Below are 25,216 nucleotides of genomic sequence, written 5' to 3' on the forward strand. Positions count from 1 at the left end.
AAATTTAATTGGGCTGACTATTTTATCTATCTATCTATCATCACACAAGAATCTTGAAATGCTTAAATTATTTACAAAATATTAATCAGGAAATATTAAAATGGACACATAAGACACAGTTACTAGGCTGTTACTACAGACACAGAACCTGATATGTGATTTAAAGATTAAAGAATCGAATTAATGATGAAAACTAAAAGAATACAGTCATTATGCATTTCTTTTATTACCATGTAATTATTCATTTTGTTGTCCCGGTAAAATATAAGACTTAAGTTTAAAACTAATTTAAGCACATTCCATCAAGCAGGCACTCAAGTAATTCTTCAGACAAATAGAAAATAATACTGCCTTTACATTCCATATATATATAATTGTACAACTGTCACGTTATACAAAGCAACTAACATCCAGAAAAGATTTTCCCTGAAAATACCCTTTCGTATTCCTGTGTCACAAGTACCAAGCTAAGAAAAAGCATATTATAAAAAATATTTATATCCAAGTTCTCTTTGTTTAGAAAAGATGATATGGGTTTTCATTTGTCTGCATTGGGAGACTGTGGACTTTGAGGGGGTAAGTCATTTTCACCACTGGGTGGTCTTATGGGAGATTTCCTTTTCACATTTCTGATTGTGAGTTCGTCCTTGTGATTAAATATGAGTGGAACAAAACCATCTGCATCAGCTACCAAGACAAGCCACATGGGACCTGTGACAAGAAGAAAATGATAGTCAATCAATTAGCACATCCTCAAGGAAAATGTATTGCTCAGAGGTTTCACTTTCATAGTTCAGGAGAATTCATTAAGATTTCAGTTAAGCTTAATTATGAACATTGTCTTTGATATTTTCCCTGTAGACACAAATAAGACAACTGTGTTGACATACAGTAAGAGTACAGAGCTATACAATTAATGTGGATAACATAGCTCTAATCACCTGGTTTTAAAATTATTTGATAAAAAGTCTCAAATCGCAGACTTTGGTATTTTGGGAAATCTGAACACAATCTGAAACATGGCCAATATGTCATTCTGCAGGAGAGTGTTTTCATATAAACTGCAGCAGTGCTCATTGCATCATTTTTAAAACAAAACAAACAAACTGTAAATGTACAAATAAAACTCTCTCAGACTGCCGACGATTTCTCTTCTATGCATAATTAATTCTATGCATAATTATTATTGGGGTGGGGCCCAGGACGAGATACAGAATGCAGGGCCCTTCTTGTCGCTGTCCGGTGGGTGGGGGGTTGGCGGGAACGGCCCTAACTTCGCCGTACGGGGAGGTTGAGGAGCTTGGTGCAGTTGCACGAAGGCCCTGCAACATTTTTTATTAGAACAGTGAAATCGCATACAGACACTTTAACTTCTCCGTCTTGTCTGCATTATCTCATAAGAGAGCACCATTTTGCACCATTTTTACTCCTATTGGTTGTCATTCCCAAAAGTTACTCCTGGCTTGCATAAAGTTGAACTTGTCTTAACTTTCTGAAGGCGCTGGACATGCCCACATCTAGTTGCTGTCACTCATGTTGCCTGAAGTCACCAGCTAGTCGCTGCATGTGTGAACAGACTCAAGACTTTCAAAGTCTCCATTTGTTCTTCATTTAACTTCATTACTGTCTAAGAGAAACAACTGAGGATTTAAAGAGAACTCATTTTCATTTTTGACTTTCCTATTGGATGAAATGTTCAATACTTCAAAAAGGTCTTAGCATAAATGTGAGGGTTACAGCAGATTGAGCTTATATCAGCTGTAGAGACACTCAACACAAAAGGCTGTAAGCTGATTCTAAAACCCTTTAATCTGACTGTAGCTCATAATCGCTTCCTATTTTCGTCATTGACAATTAAATGAAGCCAAAGCACACCGAACTAACAAAGGAAAACAAAATCTGCACACAATCTAATTTTAATTGATCCCATCTGCTCCTTATTAAAATAGGGTTTTGGCAAAGACACATTCAAGTTAATGTGCCAAATTGAAAATGTCAGAGATATTAGAAATTGTAAGGTGCTTCTCACAGTGTGCAATGGCAGCAACGCTTCCAAATTTTCATGCATAATATCAGTTAATCCATGCAATAATATGAGAGTTGTCGCACCAGAGTCTGTACTGTTATTACAAATACTATTAGTGATCAAGGTGGTGGGTTTGATTTTTAGGAAGTTTTCCTTGCACTCAGCAGAGTTGACAATTAAGTATTGTTGTTCAGGCACTCATTCCTCTTGAAACCTTCTTTCAGACATACCATGCATCATCTCCACAACCGTCAAGCCAAAGAGTTCCTGCACTACACGTAGACAGATCCGTCCCCCACACAATAGCACAGGTCTTCTTTCATCTGTATACACATTCTCTGACAACTGTTTCTGGAGAGAGAAACAAAATTGCTAAACACAATGGCCTTTTGACTCACTTTGAGTACATATCAAACACCATTCGCAATAGACACTGTCATGTGATCATGGAATATGGATTAAGTATGACGATTCATATAAAACAAGTTATGCAAATGTCAACAGTATCACTTCAATCTGATATCTCCTGACAAAGTGTTGTGCTTAAAAGAGTGAGAGGAATTATGTGTTGGAGTGATGCTTCAGAATGCTAAACAGCCTGATGGTTTGACTAAGAGTAAAATGGGCTTTGTAGAGTCTTGAATTGGATTAGGATTTACTGTTGCTACACAAGTCGATATCATGTACTTTGTTGGGTATTGTTCATTTGAATTTTAAAATTGATGTTTAAATACAAATGATATATTTTGCACTATAACATTATGAACAAATGTGATCATTTCGAAGAATCGCAGTGGACCAATATGGAAGACCATACAGTGCCTTTATTTGATTATTCAACCATAATTATCATATTAAACAAATATCACAATACTTGCAGCTGTAGATGATATTGGTCTCCATTTTTCTATAACAGACGTTTTCAGACTTTCCCCAGTTAAGTTTAAACTTCATTGTAAAAATTTACAAGGATCATGACAGAAGAAAATAACACAAATTCATACCTGACATGTTATGTACACATATTGTGGTTCACAAGCAGATGGATAATTGCATGTCATCTTCTTGCCATTTTGGGTGAAGTCTCTAATTTCTGAGAGGCACTGTTGGACGTCTGCGAAGCGGGTGATTATGCTCTCCATATTCTGCATTAGCTGCTCCACTTTCTTGTCCTTGGACTGGCAGCTGTTCTTTGGCAGTGTGGCATCGGAGTAAAATTTGTCCAAGACCTCGTACCTGGGCGAACATGGTCGACTTGAATCACGGCTGGTCTGACTGGCAACGGCTAACGTGGCCATGCGGCTGACTTGATCCATTTCATAGGTTTCCAGAGTATCGGAGGAGGCAATAGATACAGCTCTGTCCGAGAAGTCAGCCGAGCTTGCCACAGGGCTCAGTTCTGAGCTACGAACTTCCTCAATTAGTTTCCTCCTACTGGTTGGTGAAGCAATCACAGAGCCTACTGGAAGAATTAGATCCTTAATTGATAGATAGTCCTCTTTGGAGAAATTCTCAGAATGTCGCCTAATCCCATGATCCTGGCTTGGTGACTCCGGCTTGGTAACCACTGGGGTGGCAGATTCCTCGTCGAATACCAGCTCTTTAGTCATCAGCCTCAAGATGTACTTGTCGGTGTTGGAGGAGGGGAGGAAAGTTGGATCATTAGACTTCTGCTGGCCAATCATGAAGAGCAGCATTTTATTGGTGAAAAAGCACACCCCTTTGGGCCTCTCGTTCTTCTGCAACTGGATCTGTTGGACATTGGGCATGGAAGAATCTGTGATGCAATAAACCAAGATCATGTTGCAAGTGTTGGAGGCCACGGCCACAGTGCTTCCACTTTGGTCAAAGGCAATGATGTCAGGAACCAAGATACCAGGGATGCTGACTTTTCTCGTGGTGGTGACCTTGCGTTCGTATGTCACCAAAATTAGATACGATGAGTCCTGACCTGATGCGGTCAAATGATCTTGACGCCTCAAGAGAATGAGTGGGCTTGGGTCTGATTTTCTGTGTTTGGCAAGAATGTGCATTAGATCTATGGGTCCGGCCGACAAGGCCGTTCCTGAATGCGCAGAATCACATGACCTCCTCCGAGAATCCACCATCAGAACAGGAGCTTGGCGAGAAGGTGATGGTTCAGAGTCGTTCGTTAAGTCAAATGTGATGCCTGCATTGAGCCCACAAAGTTTATCAAGAGGAAGTTCTGTAGCTACAGCAACCTGTGCCTCATTTGTGGACTCTATGGCACAAATATAGCCACCTATGTCAAAAATGGGGCAGAAGGAACATGCCACCAGGCTTTTTTGGATATCATTCCAAATGTATGAGTGCAATGCGCTACCAATGGCAACCACAAGTCGGGTTCCATCTTTAGTCCAACAGGCACAATGGATCAGGCCGCTGCCCTTGATGTCAGCTTTCACCCGACGATTATCAACCCGCACAGAAAACAGGACAGAGGTGTCCCGCTTAGTCAACACAGCTAAAATGTCCATTTTGGGATGCCAGACACATCCCTGGAACAAAAGTGGAAACGGTTCGCTCATTTCGCACGTTTGCGTGCACAAGAGTTTATTCTGTTCCAAAGCGCTTAACTGAAGTTGCCATACCGTAACGTGCTTCTTATGCTGTACGGCAAGCAAAGCTGGGGTCCCAGAACAGCACAGGGGCCCCCAAAAGAGTCCCAAGACGTGTTCAAACTGTCCAATGACATTTGTGTCACCAAATTTAGGCTCGCCATCAAGCGAATACAAAGATGTGAGACAAACCTGTTTACCATCCGTCCAGGCTATTCCATGTATGGGGTGAATGGCTTGGTGCAAAGTATTCAAGCCTGTTCTCAGAAGCTTGGCTTTTCCTAGCTCCATACTTGGGTCAGTTTCTCCAATGGAAAGGAAGATGAAATTCCTGGTCATACAACAAATAAAGACAAAGTGGAGTTCTGTCAAAGAGATAGTTGTAACTCTGTGCTTGAGTAGGAAAAGACTGCCATCACTTACTCCAAGAATAGGTAAAGCCTCTTCACTCTCTCTCTCTCTCTCTAATCCTATAGGCTAGAGTGAGGCTACTCTCAGGGATGACCACCAGATTAGTCTCACATGACCTCCAATGTCATAAAACTCTCTGAGGTTTGGATGGTACCTCTTTAACTGCATTTTTTTCTGTCCTTAGTCAGAAAAACACAAAACAATGATAAGCAAGATGTAAGCAAGAACTTTACATTACAAAAATGACCCTTTGAACATTGGAACTTTGTATGTCAAAAGACTCCCCTTACAAAAGGTTACCATAGTTGCCATCAAAATACCATAGTTATTACAGTTATTGTTGATACAATAATTTTACAACAATTAGGCTAAACATAATGACAGAGAAATTCTGAAAACATCTTACACTGAAATGTAATTTATTATTTTTTTACAGTGGTAAAAAGAACTGTAGTTAGTTAATATGGTTATTTTAGAGGAAAGAGTACCATGGTACAAGTTTGTAAGGGAGGTCATTAATATATATATATATATTAGGATTGAGTATTACAAAAATATCGTAGTTGCATTAGTAAGGCTACTGTTAATACACAAAAACTGCGATAACTTGAAATTACCCGCCACTCGTTATCTACTATTTTGGATGAAACTATGATCACCATGGTGATTCAATGCAAGGGGCATTGGCGAAAATCTTCCTCATTCAAAAATCTTCCTCATTTAAACAAATACAGAACGTTCTAGCCTGTAATAGCTGTCAAACTAACAGTCAATGGTAAAAAACAAAAACAAACGGAACAATGTAAAAAAAAAAAAAGCAAATAAAGAAAGTTCATATACATACATACCATAATTATATTCAAAACACAGAGGAAACCATGACATCTCCTCTCAGATTAAAATCTTGCGATATGAGCTCTTTCGGACACGTTTCCCCAGGGATATGTTTGAAGTCATGGACAAACGGAAGTGTAATCAAAACATTGCTTTCTGGGAATTGTAGTTTTATGAGTGCGTTCACTCAAGACGCGTTATTGTTTTTTAAAACAGTTTTAAGCGAAAAGGCGGAACGAAACATTACGCGTTTAAAAAATATTTTTGTATTGCTGTAAGTAAACATGCATCTCATTTTTTTCAGTGTTTTGTGCCCAAGCGCCACGTTTGTTTAGGCAGTGTCAAGTTAAAAATAACAAACTTAAAATCGTATCTCAAAACACAGCGCTGCGTCTTGCTGTTTTTAGTGCAATAACGCGACGTCTTAAAAACGTGACAAACATGACGCGACGCCACAGCTGACGCAGTCAAGCGAACTCCATCTATTCTAAACAGCCGTTTGTTTTAGAATTTGTCATGACCACTTGGAGTCATACTATGACCAAATTTAAGCTGCATCATGGTGTATGTATTATTGTAATTCTAGTGTAACTCTTGTTTAGTTATGATTGAAAATGTTGGTTTTGCATTTATTAAACAGATAATAGCAATATAATTAAACATACATTGTAGCAGCCTTGGTTTTGCTCAGTGAGGCATTTACACATAGATTTTACACATCACGCTATATGAAATTCCAAAAATAATTTCCAGATATTGTATAAAAACGCTTAGAGGAGTTCATCAGAAAGTAATCTTGTGTCCTTATGCCAACTAATATTGACACTAGATCAATGAACGCAAACTAGATCAGTAAGCTTTGATATGGCAGTGGGCGGAGTACAGGAGCGCTGCTGCCTCATCTCTCTCTCTCTCTCTCTCTCTCTCTCTCTCTCTCTCTCTCTCTCTCTCTCTCTCTCTCTCCTCTCTGCAGTGAGTTCTGCTGGAGGATCTGGCCGCGCGAACAGAATGGGTGTTGAAATTGAAACAATATCTCCAGGAGACGGTAAGACGCTACAATGCAACAAGTTTTAAAATTGGAATTCTAACGGTCTTCGAGAGTGAGTGGGGTTTGGGACGTATGTTTTGATACATTGTAGCGCTAAAATTGGCATTGTTGGAAAATTCTACCGCTTTCATTACATAATAAAGCTACATTCTTGAATCTGTAAAATGATTTTATATGAAAAGATGTGAATATGATGACACGTTTCTAATGAAATCCCCAGCCAGCGTGATCTCATCGCTATGAGGTTGCGGGTGGGATATTCCCGCTCTCTGTCTAGTCAGGGATTAAACGTGTTTATGCCCAGTTGATAATATGAGGCATGTGTGCCAACTCGTTGAATTTCTGTTTGACCCACACTCATTATGATTCCTCTCAGCAGCTGACAGAACTATATCTGCTGGATATAGTTCTGTCTGGATATGCAGTTGTCTGTTTTTTTTTCTCCTTATGAAATGTAAGTAAATAATGATGATCATGTGTGTAACAGATGGCACAACTGGCTAGACTTGAGCTTTGAAGGGTAATCTTTGGGGGTATTGCAGGGGTAATTTGGCACAGTTGGCAGAGTTACTGGATTTCTGAGACTTGATATGATCTTATGGCAAAGTAATGTGCTGTTGTGTGTGACACTTGTTGCATTACATGTTTGCAGCATTATTTGCATCATTGCAGGCATCATGCATCATTTGCACAGTTTGGTATCTTTGACCATAAATAAATAATTATTATTGTTGTAATTTTATCTACACAAAGTTATGAAAATTTGGAACATGATGAGCGTGAGTAAATGATGACATAATTAAAACTGTTGGGGTGATCTTAAAATTCTATAGGTCACTTAATTGTTTTTTTTTATTTAAGGAATAGTTCACCCAAAAATGAAAATTCTCTCATCATTTACTCACCCTCATGCCAACCCAGATGTGAATGATATCATTTCTACTGCATAACACAAACAAAGATTTTTGGAAGAATATCTCAGCTCTGTATGTATTTGGAAATGTATTTTTGAGCTATTTTATGTGCATGTGTTTTACTATGTGTGATACCATATATATTAGAGGTCGACTGATATTGGATTTTCCCGATACCTTAATGTGGAGCGGAGGGGGGCGGGGCGCGTGATATTCCGACCCGGCCCGCCCCTCCGCTCCACAGTTAACTAAAGTGGTCTATTGCCTGATAACCAATTAACCGGTCGATATGGCAACTGGCGGGGGGGTGTTCACTGTCTTTTTCTGCATATCCAGGCCATTTTGTGGTCCGTTCTGCATAACGCGGCGACTCATTTTAGCTTATTGCGGCCCATTCGGCACATTATGTGGCTGACACACCGGCCCGCTCGGTTCTCCCAATGGCCTACTGGCACACATTCTTGTCCAGCTCCCACACATTAATCAGACACTAAGTTCCTAAAAACTTCACAAACCTCAAAGGGAATCCTAGAATCCTGAAATACTCAAACCAGACTGCCTGGAACCAACAGTCATGCCACGGTCGAAATCACTGAGATCTGATGGTTAATATGAAACTCCTGACACGTATCTGCTTGATTTTATGCATAGCACTGCTGCCACACAATTGACAGATTATATTATTGCATGAATAAGTAGGTGTACAGGTGTTCCTAATAATGTGCTCAGTGAATATATACAGTATATCAGGGGTCGGCAACCTATGGCATGCAGAGGGGTAATCACTGGAACGCCAGCAACGGCGAGAGAAGAGTAGACTATTTTATTTATATAAATTCCGCACCTGCATTCCAATCTACATCTTGATGTAATCCTTCCTCATGATTATGCAGTGTGTTTTCATCAGCTGATTGGGAAGCTAAACACTGGTAGGAAAATAAAAAATGGCTCTCCACGATCCCAGCAGTATATATTAGCATAGACCTAGAATCTTAATTTGACCTAGAATCGACCTAGAATCGTAATTTGATCGCTTTTCTCCATGTTGGACAGCGGCAAAACCAATGCTCCAAAAGCTTTATGCAGTCGAGATAAATATAACTACATAGCCACCATTCTATCATCTCCACAAAGGGTTGCCAACTGTCCCTATTACAGGATATGCAGTATTTCGGCCTAAATGACGTTATCCGGTATGGTATGCCTATTGTCCCATATTTTAGAGTTGGGGGTTTCTGGAACATGGGAGGTGGGTGAGATTTGCTTTGATTTGATTGTGGGTGGCGATTTTAGCCAACTTGTGCATTTTTGTGTGCATTATCCATCAGACAGTCAGTGGGAATGTTGTCTGGGGCAATCACAAGTAGAAGTTATTGTATCAAAAACATTAGCTCCAAACAGAGATGCTGCCGGAATTCTTTGGAAAATAAGGTTCACATGCTTTGAATGATCACTAACTTCTTGTTCTCCTTTTTCCATTACAGGAAGAACCTTTCCGAAGAAAGGACAGACATGTGTCGTACATTACATAGGTAAACAATCAGTCACATCTGCTGTTTGTAAACATTCTCATATGCTGTTTGTTGGGATATTTCTCTCTGCAGCTGGCACGCCGTGCAGACTACCAGCTCAGACAGACAGGAAACAGGATATCGATAACAACATTCCGTCTCTAATTGTTTAATATTTTCTTTCCTCTCAATGTTCATGTGTTTCTCTTTGAACAGAAACTGATCACCTCCTTTTAGTGGGGTATATAAATTGTAAATAGTCCATCTAGTTATACAGGATGTTAACTAAACCACAAGATAATGTCAACTAACTATTTTCTAAATCAAATCTACTCTAAAATGAATCTGTTAATTATTTCTTCACTTAATTAATTCATTGGATACATTTTGTATCTGAAGTGTGTCATTTCTGTGCCACTATAGCATCACGAAACGTAACGGCAAAAATAAACATTGATTTCAAACAGCTTTCCCGAATAATCAGTGTCGTTTAAGAAAACAGAGCAATATTTTTTAAGTACCATAGAGACCAGTGTTTGCCGTTTTTGAGGAAATCAATTGATGAAGGTGTTACTTATATCTGGATTAGGAGAAAATTACAAACAGCTTTTATTTGATTTGCTTTATTTATTTATTTATTGCAGGGAAAACATGTTATTCCATCTTACCCAATGGTTTCCTTCAAAACATTTTCAACTTGAAGGCTTTGAAAACAAATTTAAATGTATGAATGTATCCTATACATTACTAAATGTTAATGAAAATTGTTGTTGACATTTCATTACAGATTTTTTACAGATTTTATTGATTAGGCCTTCCACCTCTGAAATCGTTGATGCCATGTTGCCTGATGGCGATTAGAACATTCAAACAGTTAGAAGGTTTAGGATCTATTTACTTTATTATTTTTTTGTTGTTTTTGTCCACATCCACACTAATCTGTTTTCACTCATAATTTCATAACTTTCCAAAGTATGCGGTAAAGGAGAGCATTTTCAGCAGAAGAAAACGTCTTTCTTGTGATGAACGAAACCGTATTATTGTGTGTGTGGCTTTTTAAGGTAAAAGAGCTATGAATGCATTTGTCACGTTTGGATTTCTTTGTGTCCCTAACTAGTATATCCCGTATATAATACTATAATAAAAGTTTAATGGCATATAAAGGACATTTTGTTTCTTTGTGACAATTAACTTCCTCAAATCAAGATTCCGCAAAAAAGTTTATTTGCTTATTTATCCTGTGGCGACAGTAGGGATGCACCGATACCAATTTTTCTCTTCCAATTCCGATATCGGAAATCTCAGTAGCGGCCTATACCGATCCCGACCTGAATCCAGTGTTGTTGTTTTTGCATAATAATTTTAGAATATCTTTACATTATTGTGTGGCATTAATTGGGTGTGCTCTTTAATATGTAAAGAAACACAAACCTCTAACTACACTTTATTTCAATATAAATGTATGGCTTATAAAGAAACACTTTATTGTTAACTAGTATACTGGATCATGTTGCAGCAAAATGAACAGTAATTCCAGTATAAGTCGTCAGTAGAAAAGAAGCCTTTTTCTTTTCAACTTGTATCTGGACTTTAAAGGATTCAGATTTCTTTTTGGTCAATTTAGTTGTAAGAAATCAGCTCACTTTTCATTCATACAGTTATTTTTGGAACCCATTCAAGTTAAATATTATTATGACTTGTAAACAAATGATAATAACAATAATATGTTATAATAGTAATATATAGTAATATATCTCAATCTTGCACCTTTTGTCACAGATCCACCGGTCTCTCTCTCTCTCTCTCTCTCTCTCTCTCTCTCTCTTTCTCCCTCTCTGCAGTCACAGTGCTCATCCTGCTATTGAGTTCATATCTCTGCCTCCTTAAGTCTCTCCATGACACCTTTAACTTTTAAAACACTCATGCTTTTATTTTGACATTCTGAACGCCCCAGGAATTCCTGTATGTTTCTTTTTGTAGGCAAGTATTACAGTAGTTTCTTATTCAAATTCTGGTAAAAAAAAACAAAACAAAAAAACACCTCTAGTGCCATTCTAAATGCATATTATAAGTGAACCGAACTATTGAGCATCTACATCTGAGATGTTTTTCGTGAGTAGCGCTCAAATATTTGAAGACAAAAAATAGGCGTGCCTGTGTAAACAGAGCAGTGCCATTCAATAATACCCTGGAGCTGCTGTCAGTATCGGAGCCGATACCGATCCAGGTATTTGATCGGTGCATCCCTAGGCAACAGACTGCCACCCAGATAGATTTTGCATTCAAAACCAAAGACTGCCAGGGGTTGGGTTTTTTTTTTTTTTTGTATTCCAGAAAAGATGTATGAGCTTTCAAAATAAAGACTAATTTTTGAAAATGTAAATGAGTCATTGCCAAAACATTTCCATCTCTCCTGTTCCATATTTTAGACATTTGCTCTATTGACACAGCATTGACAAAGTGTGTGTGTCCCTGAATATCAATTACTTGACTCTCTATCTCTCTCTCTTTTTCTCTAATGCACTTTTGCTGTATCTGGTTCACTCCAGGGCTCTGGTGCTCTCAGCTAAGGCCCTGCAGTGCTATATTAAGTACTGCAGAAGTGCCGTATTGACTCCGAGTGCTAATGACTGTCAGCCGCTCAATTCAGTCAGTCACCTGGCCAGTGCTGTCTGCTGGCAAGCTCTAGTATATATTAAAAGTGAGAGTTCTGCCTGAATGTGTCTACTTTAGGCCTAATTTAAAAATGTTTTAAAGGTCAAGAGAGAAACACACTTTTTATTTTATTTGTTGTGCTTTGGCCCAATAAAACCTGGAGCATTCATCATACATTGATGAATAAAACCAGGGGCATTCACTATCAAGTGCAATAGTATAAATATAAAGAAAATTAATCAATATTGGTTTTGTTACGTTCTGGCTTCTTGTAAAGGAACATGAGTTAAAATCAGCATAAACTGCTATAACCAGCCTCATGAAAATTACGTGAGTAATTACAGAGACATTATTGCAAAATAATGAAATGTCCACTGAGTGGCGCTAAAAGCAAGTTCGATTTTCTGTATACCAGATGAGGTTTTAAGGTTAATCTAATGCAAATGTTAAAACGTATCGCCTTACAAGTCATGTAAAAAGCATTTAGCAAAAATGCAGGTATAATAATGTGATTTGTTTTATGAGACCAGTTTGGTTCTAACAACAGTAAGTTCCAGGTCTTACGAGGGAAATATTTCACTATGCAGTGCTACACTTATTGAACTCTTGGAAAATGGTCCATTTATTGCATCTAACTGAATCCCTGTAGAGGGACTTTGATCTGCCCCCAATAATGGTAAAAAAATTATAATTTAGCTATGCCTTTATTTTAAATGCATAGTCATAACTATACATTATTAGTTAATGGTGAAACACTGAACTTTTTACTTAGTTGAATAAAAACTGGAAAAACTCTTTGAAAGTAGTAGAAAATCCACCTAGACTTACATCCCCCCCGCTTTCTCTGACCCAGCCGGACAGAACAAATCAATTAGCCCAGTCCTGCTGAATCCCTTGGGGTGTATTATTAGAGCTCAGTAAGACATCAGACCGTCGGTGACTGGCTGCTCTATTAATAACAATGGCAGCACTTTGTATAAATGTGCTCTAAATAGACGTCTGTATGATTGGTGGATTTTTCCCCTGTGGAGTTTCCAAATTATGGCACTTTGAAATCAATTTAAAAAAATCTCACTATAGGTGTCCAATTTTGTGAACCTGATGCCAGAACTTCTAAAAATCAAGATGTAGGTTCCTGAAACAATTCCTCTGGAATCAAGAAATTAATTGCTTATTTAAATGTATTAACACCCTTAATTTCCATGCAGAGGTGGCTTTCAAATATTGTCTTATTTAAATAATATTATTGAAATATTGTCAAGCTAAATTGACAATATGTGTGGAATAATATTGATGACCACAAAAAGTTATAGCCAATTTTACAACTTCATTGCCATGACTATGTCAACAAACCATAAAACCCTAAAATGACTGAAAAAACTTTACAGCTCATAACAAGATTTTTAACAGAAAAATTAATCTAAGTGCTTTTAAAACGTATAAGCTTCACATTTCTGCCTTTAAACCCTCCAAAAAATGGCCCCATTCACTTTCCTATTGTAACCTGGATTTATTTAATTCTGATTTAAAGAAAAGGATGGACGAGTCAAAATTACTTTTCATGGTAATCAACATTATGCCGCAAATGCTGTCGATTGAGCTTAACTTGCATTGAACCCGGAATATTCCTTTTACTTAAAAAATAATAAGCTCACAGCATGAGATACTGAAAAGGCAGTGAGACGCATCTTTAACTTGAACTTACTTGTTTGGCAATATTCTCTTCAAACAGTTGCTCTGCCATGACAGTAATTGAGTTGAAAGAGAAAACACAGTAGAAGCGGACAGTTTATACTGATCTTGCTCTAGAGTAGTGCCCCTTGCGGCAACATAGAAAATGCTACATGTGGTTGCTTTAAGTTATGAATTGAGGTCTGACATATTTTAGAACACAACGACACGTGGAATCAAGCTTACGTTGCAAGATGCATCTGCGTTCACGTACTTGCGTAGAGTATGTTTCGGCCTTAAGAGTTACTGTTTGTGCTTGTCATGGTAGCATTTTATTTTCCTTATTTTAAAAGAAATGTAAACCCCTGATATCATGAAAATTACATGACTGTGGTGTCATCTTTGCAAAATGACATTACGTGGTTCATTACACATATCAAGGCAGTTCCGGGGTGAAATTTCCACTGTGTGGTGCTAAAAGTGAGTAAAACTCTCTCCATAACAGATGAGATTTTTAAGGTTAATGCTCTATAGCGTATAGAGTTTTAAATCAACAAAACCAATCTCTCTTCCCCACCCTAATTCTCGTCAGAACCCGTGCCTCGTCCTTTGTATCACAAGTGCAATGCTCTATCAGTTAAGCTACCACACAATTTGATTAACAAGTTTATAAATCTAGTTGGTTATGTAATGTATACATTAAAATATATTGCCTTAGAAGCCATGCACTATAGTAAAAGTGTTTAGATGTCATAAGATAGCATTGCGTGAGGAACAGGGAGAAAAGTAAGTGTTTATGAACTGCTAATCTGCTGTGTGACTCGTGATTTGTGTAAAAGTAAATTAAAGTCGTTGTTGTTGCGCCTCTAGTATTTCACCAGGAAACTTCTGCAATATGTACAACAAGCCACGTAAAAATTGTATTGCGAAAATTTAGCTATAATAACTAAGGATGTGCATGAGTAGTCGATTAATCGAGTAATCGTTAACTGTTAAATATTCGACTAGTAAAAAACCTACTTGAATATTGCAACTTAAATTTTTCTTTGTGCATTTTTCTGCTGTACGCAACAATGAAAGTGCTTCTCTCACCTACATTTTGCTGTTACAACTCTAAGCATTGGTTGGCACTAGGGCTGGGCAAAAAAATAGATTTTTTGATTAATTGTTTTTTTTTATTTGGCTGATTCAATATCGATTCTGAAAAGCAGTGGATCGATCTTTGTGTGCTGGGTTTGATTAACGTGAATCCTGCAGCTCAGGGGTCCACAACTCCCAGGTGGTCCGACATCCTTCTTTCCATTTGGCGTTTGTGAGTGGAGCTTTTACGAGTGGAGTGCATCTAATGTGTACAGCGGGAGAAGTGGATGTAAACAAGGAGATGATGTGCAACAGCTAAATCCGTCCGTGTAGCACATGTTGACAGAGTACAGCTGTAGCCAGCAGTTGTGTGTGTGTATGTGTGTGTTCCAAGAGTGCTTGCAATGTGGATTCACGCAAGAATGCTCAAAAATGCTTAAAAAGTCTGTCAAAATACCCATCTGGTGACTTATCAGGTGTAAAGTATTCAATGGAAAGGAGGAGGCGAGAACCGGCTTGACAATATAAATAATAGTTTTAATGATAAACTTAAAAGACAAACAACTACATGACGGACATGTCCGTTAACGATCTCTCTCTCCCGCACAATCCTCTGCAGTCGACCTTTATCCCTCTCGGAGGTTTAATTAGCCTAATACGGGACCGGGTGTGTGGGATCACGACCCGGCCCCGCCCTCCGCCCTGCCACATTCCTCCCTCGTTCTCTCAGGCTGGGGAGGGAAGGGACAAGGGGAGGGAAACAGAAATAATTAAACTGGGGTGTAGTACCCCCCCAAAAAACACTGTAAAATTTAAAAGAGAGGGAAAAGACCAATGCAGAGCGGCAGTGAGAAAGAGAGAGGAGAGAGAGAAAAAAACAAAACAAAAAACTCTTACTCGCCAGTTCTCCAATACGCCGCAGCTTGTTCCTCGGCCACTCCTCCACACTCCAACGGACGACAGCCGCGCCTCTCCGGGCGGATCAGAGGCAGACCTCCAGCCTCTGGTGGATGGAATGTCCCGCCGTGTTCTCGGGGAACAGAAGGGGTCTCCCCCGCCCCTGCCAGTGGTTCTCCCGCTCCCGGATTTCGGCACCAGTGTAAAGTATTCAATGGAAAAGAGGAGGCGAGAACCAGCTTGACAATATAAATAATAGTTTTAATGATAAATCTAAAAGACAAACACACACATGACGGACATGTCCGTTAACGATCTCTCTCTCCCGCACGATCCTCTGCAGTCGACCTTTATCCCTCTCGGAGGCTTAATTAGCCTAATACGGGACGGGTGTGTGTAGGATCACGACCTGGCCCCGCCCTCCGCCCTGCCACATCAAGGTATGAATGTAAACACAGAGAGTTATTTCTAAAGTAAATGTAAACAGTGGGGAAAGTTGTATCAAAATTAATAACAAAATTAAATCATAAATGTGTAATTCCAGCAGTTGCGGTGTAGCATGCAATTTATAATCAAATAACAAGAAAATGAGAAAACATTTAACTGCTTTTGGCTGGGTTATTTTTAAATTAGTGTTCCATGTACAGCTTTAGAAACATCTCTTCAATTAGTAGTACTGATGTTAATCGAATCGAATTGAGATTGTGTGTATCGAAATTGAATCGAATCGGGGCATCTGTGCTGATACCCAGCCCTAGTTGGCACTGTGGATGCATGACATTGTTAAAGAAATAGTTCCCCAAAAAATTTAATATACTGTATCTCTTCAGAAGACTTAGAATGTAGTATGTTTCTATGTGGAGTGCGATTCATTGTTTTGTAATTTTTTAATTGAGATGTTCTTTATGCATAGTTCTAATTTTTCATAAGAAAAACAGGTTCAAAGGTTGAAACTTAAATTCTAAATGTCAAGTGATCAATATTTGCTTTTTTATGGTTTAGAGTACTTGACTACAAAATTACTCCAAATGCCCTTAGCCTAATAGTAACTTCATTCTATGAGACCAGGTTGCAATTTACTCATGTCATAGTATACCATCTTGGCACATTTGGCATTCTATTTTCAACTTACTATGCTAGAAGACACTAATTCAAATCTTGCATACTATACAGTACAGATAGTATGAAATTGGAATGCAGCCAGGGTTTCAAGTTCTGGGAATAAGTAATGCAGGCCACCGTACATCAGACTGCAATATGAGAATACATTTAGCATGGAGATAATTAACTAAATGAAGACACGACCGGACTCACTGTAAGGAAATATATTGATATACTAACATTCTAAGATATAGTTCAAATGCATTTTACACAATACATTTTGAGACATTTCTATAATTTTTAGATAGCCTACTTTTTTTAATTTTTTTATAAAAGCAGCTCATAACATTAAATTAAGATTATAAGAGAAACATTAATATTTACTTTTAATTTGCAATCACCCAGCACAAATTGATAACACTTTTCTCAGATTTCTCTCTTTGATGATACATGAACTGTGTAATGTGCGCTGTTCTGCCATGTTTTTGAGCAGTTGCGTTAAAGAAACATGTGCTTCTGATTGCATATGAAGCTGATGGGGAGAAAGCGGCTGCTGTAGATGGATACTGTAAGCAGAGGTAAAAATAGCCACGCTGGCCTCCTCCTGCTCTCCTGATTCAAACTCTTTCCCACCGAACTCTCACGCTGGGGCTCAGTAACGGAAAACGACCTCCAATTTATCCCCACTACATCTGTCAGCCAAAGACAAGCACGCACCCTGCATGAGCCCTGATTGTTATCATGGAAAATAAGTTGGAGGGGAACCGTGTGATATTTTGTGACTTGTAATGATCCTGTGTTTGCATCTTCAATCGTTTAAATTGTACAACAATCTTTTCTATAGGCATCCTGGGGTATTTTCCTTTCAAATTGATGGGCATTTCAGTAATTGTGTTTTTTTTAGAGGTAGAAAATAGAAAATTGCTCTTTGTTTTGAATAACCCACTTAGACCCACCCCAACAATGTCACTCAGCCAATGGCATGAGTTGGAAGTGGGACTATCTCTTTGCTTGACCAATAGCACACGGGGAGCGTATTCAGAAAGCTGTTGTGAAAACAAAGTGTATTCCATTTGGTGGTGCAGAAACTACATACTTCAGCTTTAAGATCCAATAACCTATATTAAAGGAATGTTCCGGGGTTCAACACAAGTTAAGCTCAATTGACAGCATTTTGTGGCATAATGTTGATTTCCCCCCCAAAAAATATTTAAACTCGTCCCTCCTTTATTTAAAAAGGCAAGAAACTGCAGTTACAGTTAGGCATTTACAATGGAAGTGAATGGGGCCAGTACATAAACATAAAATAAAATAATATATATATATATATATATATATATATATATTTTTTTTTTTTTTAAAGCATAGCAACAAAAATTATACATGTTAACATCATTTTAGTGTAATAAAATCACTTATCAACCTTATCAATATGAAGTAATGTTCAATTTTACAACTTTGTTGTCATGACGATGTAATAATCTTTTCGGTAATCAACATCATTCTACAAATATTGTCGATTGAGTTAAACTTGTATTAAATCCGGAACATTCCTTTAAGAGAAATGTGTAAATATCAGTAAAAAATATTGGTCAAACCAGTCATCTGTCTATCTTTAATTAATGGTGCTTGATAAACTTAACTTCAGTGTTGAACTGGTTATATTAAGTTGACTCAGTTCATACTCAAGTAAGCTTTAGATTGTCCTTGTAGAAGAACAAGCAGCTATTATAATTCACTGGCCGGTTTTGGAATGGATCCCACTCTGCAGATATCTTGGTGTGGGGGGCTTCCTGGAAGTCCCAGCTCCTTTTAAGTCAACGGGGGGGGGGGGGGGTGTAAGATAAAACTGTACTGTACACGAACCATCTCTCTGCGTGAGGGGGCTTTCATATCTCCCTTACCATGGATCAAACTGTGAAGAAGAAATGCTTCTAATGGTGCGTCAGAGTCTTATTCAAACAAAGAAGTAGAGACAGTTTCATTCTCACTAAAACACAATTAGAATGGTTTCTATACACTTAATGAAAGCCATGATATGATTAATAGTGAATTGTGTGCTTGTGGTATTATTGAACTCAGTGTAATGAAAATATCTCATCATACAATCTAACATGTAGGTAAAGGGAAGGCTTGCATCGTTTAGGGGGAAAAAATATTATTGCAGTTGAATTTGCTGCTGATTTGTGCCGTCAGAGTATGGGGTGTTGAGTGGTAATACATTTATTAAAACAATAATACAAATGACTAATAATAAATAACAATAAAATGTGTTGAAAAAAACCTGCTCCAGTTTAGGATTTAACATTAGATTCAGTTAGAAATTGCAAAAATGTTAGTATTACCAAATGGTTCCCTGAACCCACCCTTTCTACCATTGGTTGGACAAACAGATAGCCTGGCCCAAAAATCATGCTATTGGTTGACCGACTGTTGCAGTGTCGGGCTGCAGAGAGTTGTTTTAGGTAATGTCCACACTAATACGTTTTCACGAAAACGCATCTTTTTCTTTGTTTAGGCCTTCTGTCCACACTGAGATGGCATTTTTGACAACGAATATGCAGTCTTTGCGTTGTAGTATGGACAGGGAAAATTTAGATATCTGAAAAACGATGATGTAATTGTATGTGATCCATTCAACCCAAAACAATCAATATGGTTGTTGTTGTTGTTGTGCCTGCTAGTCACTTGATAGCATTAAAGATACATGTTACTTTGTACAACATTTACATTGCATTCCTTCAAAGGCAACAAGAAGTTTTCATAGATTTGAAGTGATTTTTTTTGTATGCACAGTAAGGGGATTTAAGAGTTTCCATGTTTTAATGTGGACGAGCAACTTTTGAAAAATGCTTGAAAACGGCAGTGTGGACGGAGAATGTTACGAAAACAAAAACAACGTTTTCAAATGTATTCAGATTAATGAGCACGTAGCCTGAGATTCTGTTTTTGACAGCGAAATTTGAACTTTACGAAAACGCTTTCCCAATTACATAAAATGGTGTCTTCGTATTGTAATGTGGACAGGAAAAAGGGAGATATCTGAAAACAATAACGATGTGATCCAATCAGCCCAAAAGCAATCAAGATGGTGGCATGTTGTATCAGCACTGCTGTGCCTGCCATTCACATTGATAGCATTATTAAAGATAAATGTTACTTTGTACAACCTTCATTGCATTCCTTCAAAGGTGACGGGACGTTTACTTGAAATCGCTGTCCGGCGATGGAACACAAGGACAACTGCGTTTCAGACCGTACATGGTATGGCAATTTTTTGCATGCACAGTAAGGGGATTTAAGCGATTTCCTGGGTTTCAGTGTGGATGAGAAACATTTGGAAAATGCTTGAAAACGGCAGTGCGGACAGAGGGCATTTTGAAGACAAAAACGGCAGTTTCGAATGTATTAGGATTAATGTGGACGTAGCCTTGCGGTTTTTGTAACATATGTTTGTGCCAACAGCGACTCATATCGAGAACTTGTGCTTTTATATGTGGGCTTACACTCAAATTAAAGGCAGCCTGGAGTATTCTGCTTTTATCTTCCTCTCTATTTCTCTTTTTATTCCTGTGAAATAGACAGAGGCAAAAGGTGACCTACTTAAACCAGCCGAATAATCCGGTGAATTAGGCCAATGTTTCATATTTCATTCTTTTAGTTAATTCGGATCACAAAAGCTCAGATTCCACAAGAGATTTAGCTAAGCACAGAACTGCTCCCTCTGATGGGTCAGCTTTGTTTTAATGGACCACTCCTGACTTTTCAAAATCGGAGGCATGCTGGAGGAATTGACTGTAAAAACTGATGTCTTACGTTTTAGTCGGGAAATTTAGTTGCCTTGCTGTTAAAAAGCACTGAATGCCTCAATCACCATTCAGTTTAATTGTATATGGAAAAAAAAAGATGCAATTAAATCAAATGGTACATTCTGCCTGATATCTGCTTTTGTGTTCCTCAGAAGAAAGAAAGTTATATGGGCTTGGAAAAGCATGATGGTGAGTAAATGATGACAGATATTTCATTTTTGGTAAACTATCCCTTTAACTTTCTTGAAGGGATGCTACAGAATGGAAAGAAGTTTGACTCATCACGAGACAGAAACAAGCCCTTCAAATTCAAGATTGGTCGACAGGAAGTTATCAAGGGATGGGAAGATGGAGTTGCACAGGTAACTGAGTCAGTTACTATGCTGCATGTATACTTTTACCATCTGATTTGTTGTTTTTTTAAATATATTTTCTAAGGATGTGCTAATCTTGATATTTAAAAAACAAAACACTAGTCTGTGGGTTGGCTGAATGACAAGATGATTAATTTGGTGTAAACAAAAGCCCTGAATAATTAAGCTGGTTTCGGGTTCACCTGAACCCAAATTGGACCTGTTTCTTAGGGGCAGTTCACTTGTGATCAGATGTGTTTCCTATGTTTAAAACCAGCTGGTCAAACAGAATGGGCCAGAATACAGGGGTCTCAAAACACATTTTTAAAAGTTAAACTATTTTTTTTTTTTTACAATTATAAATGTATATTAAATATTCAACCTTTAAAAAAAAAATAGTTTACCTAAAAAATCTATTCAGTTGTCTATCATGACAATCCCTGGAATTTTCAGTTTTTTTTTTTTTACTGTGCATTTCCATTAATTTGTTTTTTAAAATCTCCTTTTAGATGAGTTTGGGTCAGAGGGCAAAGATCACCTGCACTCCAGATGTGGCGTATGGGGCCACGGGACACCCTGGTGTCATTCCTCCTAATGCCACCCTTATATTTGATGTGGAACTACTGAAACTGGAGTGAACCGCTAGCTTTTACAGGACAAAAGTCCTCACGTGATGGAGAAACACTAGCCCTGCCCTACCATCTTTTATGTGCTTTGCCTACAAATGCCATGAGTAGATGCTGTTTAGTTATTTTAAGTCTTTTCTACACATCTCAACATGTGCTTTTGTCATACTATGTCACATTTTCTTGAAAATCATCAAATTAGTATATTAATTTGTACCAGACAGAATCCACTGCCTTACAGATTTTGAGTAGGGTTGGTATTTTACAGTATAATAGGTTATAATTCTATATTCTGAGGGGCATTAAAAACAACCACTGTCTGCATTGCCACTTTTGATAAAAGTATATCCTGCTGAATGCATATGATAATGTTACTGTATTAAGTATATATTTTATATATTATTATCCCTTATAAATATTTGCTGCAAGTCTCATTTCAATCTACTCATGAGATGTGGAAAAAAACGAATATGTACCATGGAGTGCTTTGGCTTCAATGCACATTTGATCAACTTGCTCTTATTAAAGATATTTGAACTCTTTAAAATCTGGTGTTGATTTGTAACTGAAACTAAAACACTAAAGAAAATTCTAGTTGTATAACTATAGGGTGCAATGGGGCTAAAGACAAAATTTGTCAACTTAGGCAAATACATTTGAGACATCAAGATGCTTTTTAAAAAATAAAAAATGAAGATAATTCTTATTCAAATTAACCACTTTAGAAAAGAGTTACCCTTTTTCTGTTCATTTCAATCACATTTGCAAGACACTGCAGGCAAAAATAACATACTTGATAAAACATACAGTACAAGAACCACATGAACTGACACATTGGTTCTCAACTACCATATAAATGATATTACAGAAGAATTTGTTTCTGTTGTGTGGTGTTTGTTTTTTTGTCATTCCCAACCCATGCACAGCATTTTTTTAATTATTAAAAAACATAGTATTGTTAAAACAAAGCAAAAAGTTATAAAATTAAAGGAATATTCAGGTTCAATTCAAGTTAAGCTCAATCAAAAGCATTTGTTGGCATAATGTTGATTACCACAAGAAGTACTTTAGTCTCGTTTCAACTTTTCTTTCAAAAAAACAAAAATCGAGGTTCCAGTGAGTCACTTACAGTGGAAGTGAATGGGGCCAATATTTTTTACATTAAAATACTAACGGTTTTAAAAGTATAACCACAAGAAATAAAGGATATGTATGTAAACAGGATTTTTGTGTGATAAAATCACTTACAAACCTTTTCTTTGTAAAGTTATAGCTAATTTTACAACTTTGTTTCCATGGTGATGTAATGTTAACAACCCCTAAAAAGACAAAATAAATTAAAAATGACAATTTAAACAACTTTACAGCTCAAATAATACACACATTTTAACAGACTTAATGTGCCTTTATAGCATTATATCTGTATTTCTGTATGTCGTGGAAGGTGGAGTTTTGGCTCTTCAGGGCATGACAGTCATACTTTGAGTTGGGGCACAATGCAGGGAAGCTTTTGGCTAGATATATAAAGCAGAGAGAGTCTTTTTCTACCATTCCCTCAGTTAAATCTGCTGGTGGTGAAATATTTACCTAGGCCACTGATATTAATAATGCTTTTTAAAAATTCAATCTTGATCTTTATAGATCCACGTCTTCGTCTACTGATGAAGATATTAAACACTTTGTGGAACCATTAGAACTCCCTAAACCGACGACTGAGCAAATAAATTCTCTTGATTCTTGGTGGAGCTTGGTGAGGTAATTAAGGCCTTTCCTACAGGCAAAGCTCTGGTCCAGATGGTTTTGCCGCTGAATTTTTTAGATCTTATGCTACAGAATTGGCTCCACTTTTGTTAGAAGTTTATATGGAATCATTAAAGAATGGAAAGCTTCCTCCAACCATGACACAAGCCCGGATCAGTCTGATTCTTAAAAAAGGACAAAGATCCAAGTGAGTGTAAGAGTTACCGTCCAATTTCCCTGATCCAGCTAGATGTCAAAATTTTGGCTAACCGATTAAGTAAAGTTATGACATCTCTTATACATATAGATCAGTTGGGTTTTATTCGGGGCCGTAGCTCTTCTGATAACATTAGGCGTTTCATCAACATCATTTGGTCAGTGACAAATGGTCAGACTCTGGTTGCTGCCATCTCACTTGACGCCAAAAAGGAGTTTGATATGGTAGAATGGGATTATCTTTTTAAGATTTTGGAAATGTATGGGTTCGGTACAAACAAATTGATTAATTTCAGATTATTTTACTCTGGATAGGGGCACCCGGCAAGGTTGTTCATGGGGAAGAAATACATTTTATAACATTTGATTCCGCATTTTCTGTTATGTTTATTTTATTTGATGAATGGAATCAATAAAAATAGTTAATAATAAAACAAATGTGTGCCTAGTTTGCATGTTAACGTTGAGGTAAAATTATAACTTAACATTGCAACTTAATAAATTTGTGTCTTTTAGATACCTACATTGCCTGTCAATCAACTCAATAACGTGCATGAGCATTAGCTATACAAGTCGAGAAAATTTAGGTAAAGAAACACAATTTATGATAACAGTGTTTTCATATTTTACTGCTGATTTGAAATATGTCCTTTGATCGTAATCTTGACCAACCATTTAGGATATTTCGTATTTTCCCATTCAAGTAGATAGGAGCTGCACTGGCATGATTGGAAATAGAGAGTTCCTAAGAAGGCCAACAGTGGACTGACTTGCTTGAGAGACTGTGGCAGTGTTTGCGCTTTGTAATGTGCAGTATTACTGTAATAAGTATATATATATATAAACTGGCGGCCAAAAGTTTGGAATAATGTACAGATTTTACTCTTATGAAAAGAAATTGGCACTTTTATTCACCAAAGTGGCATTTAACTGATCACAATGTATAGTATAGCACATTCACAATGTGAATTACAATTTGAAAAAAAACATAAACTACTTCAAACTGTTCCCAAAAAAATAAATCCTCCACTGGGCCTGGGTAGCTCAGCGGGTAAAGATGCTGACTACCACCCCTGGAGTCGCGAGTTTGAATCCAGGGTGTGCTGAGTGACACCAGCCAGGTCTCCTAAGCAACCAAATTGGCCAGGTTGCTAGGGAGGGTAGAGTCGTATTGGGTTAACCTCCTCGTGGTCGCTATAATGTGATTCTAGCTCTTGGTGGGGCACGTGGTGAGTTGTGTGTGGATGCTGCAGAGAATAGCGTGAAACCTCCACATGTGCTAGGTCTCCGGGTAACATGCCCAACAAGCCACGTGATAAGATGTGTGAACTGACGGCATCTCGGACGTGGAGGCAAAGATTCACTCTCCGCCACCCGGATTGAGGGGGGTCAGTACGCCACCAGGAGGACATAGAGCACATTGGGAATTGGGCATTCAAAATTGGGGAGAAAAGGGGAAACATTTTAAAAAAACAATCCTCCACGAGCAGCAATGACAGCTTTGCAGATCCTTGTCCATATACTCAGGTGACATTTCACCTCACACTTCCTTTAACACTTGCCATAGATGTGGCTGTCTTGTCGGGCAATTCTCACACACCTTACAGTCTAGCTGATCCCACAAAAGCTCAATGGGGTTAAGTTCCATAACACTCTTTTCCAGTTATCTGATGTCCAATGTCTGTGTTTCTATGCCCACTCTAACCTTTTCATTTTCTGTTTCAAAAGTTTCCTTCTCTTTGCAA

General features: G+C 37.8%; 2 protein-coding genes across 4 annotated transcripts; one reads left to right on the plus strand and one right to left on the minus strand.

Moving 5' to 3' along the window:
• Nucleotides 1-219: 219 nt before the first annotated feature.
• Nucleotides 220-5,953, minus strand: LOC127622249 (WD repeat and coiled-coil-containing protein-like). 3 transcript variants are annotated; one of them, XM_052096283.1, is made up of 5 exons: nt 5,865-5,953; nt 5,029-5,195; nt 3,031-4,936; nt 2,257-2,377; nt 220-711 (listed from the first exon to the last, which is right to left on the minus strand). In XM_052096283.1, exons 3-5 carry the CDS (start codon nt 4,894-4,896, stop codon nt 539-541), a joined length of 2,160 nt encoding a protein of 719 aa, XP_051952243.1. In that variant the 5' UTR covers nt 4,897-4,936; nt 5,029-5,195; nt 5,865-5,953; the 3' UTR covers nt 220-538. The 3 variants fall into 3 exon arrangements, with proteins under 3 accessions (XP_051952243.1, XP_051952242.1, XP_051952244.1); XM_052096282.1 differs by having other exon boundaries at nt 3,031-5,195; XM_052096284.1 differs by lacking the exon at nt 5,029-5,195 and having other exon boundaries at nt 5,865-5,944.
• An 857-nt stretch (nt 5,954-6,810) lies between these two features.
• On the plus strand, nt 6,811-22,517 carry LOC127621567 (peptidyl-prolyl cis-trans isomerase FKBP1B). Its single transcript, XM_052095223.1, has 4 exons — nt 6,811-6,895; nt 9,297-9,344; nt 20,786-20,898; nt 21,399-22,517. The coding sequence occupies exons 1-4, from the start codon at nt 6,859-6,861 to the stop codon at nt 21,525-21,527; spliced, it is 327 nt and encodes a 108-aa protein (XP_051951183.1). The 5' UTR covers nt 6,811-6,858; the 3' UTR covers nt 21,528-22,517.
• The last annotated feature ends 2,699 nt before the right edge of the window (nt 22,518-25,216 follow it).

The sequence above is a fragment of the Xyrauchen texanus genome, chromosome 28, assembly GCF_025860055.1.
Source record: "Xyrauchen texanus isolate HMW12.3.18 chromosome 28, RBS_HiC_50CHRs, whole genome shotgun sequence".
NCBI lineage: Eukaryota > Metazoa > Chordata > Actinopteri > Cypriniformes > Catostomidae > Xyrauchen > Xyrauchen texanus.

What these genes read in the sequence shown, in the direction of transcription:
- LOC127622249 (XM_052096282.1), bottom strand. Translation starts at nt 4,944, where the DNA reads ATGACCAGGAATTTCATCTTCCTTTCCATTGGAGAAACTGACCCAAGT. An exon ending in ATGTGTACATAACATGTCAG is followed by an intron (nt 2,378 to 3,030) that starts GTATGAATTTGT and finishes TTCTCTCTCCAG; the next exon opens with AAACAGTTGTCAGAGAATGT. An exon ending in GGTTGTGGAGATGATGCATG is followed by an intron (nt 712 to 2,256) that starts GTATGTCTGAAA and finishes TTCTTGTCACAG; the next exon opens with GTCCCATGTGGCTTGTCTTG.
- LOC127621567 (XM_052095223.1), top strand. Translation starts at nt 6,859, where the DNA reads ATGGGTGTTGAAATTGAAACAATATCTCCAGGAGACG. An exon ending in AACAATATCTCCAGGAGACG is followed by an intron (nt 6,896 to 9,296) that starts GTAAGACGCTAC and finishes TTTCCATTACAG; the next exon opens with GAAGAACCTTTCCGAAGAAA. An exon ending in GGGAAGATGGAGTTGCACAG is followed by an intron (nt 20,899 to 21,398) that starts GTAACTGAGTCA and finishes ATCTCCTTTTAG; the next exon opens with ATGAGTTTGGGTCAGAGGGC.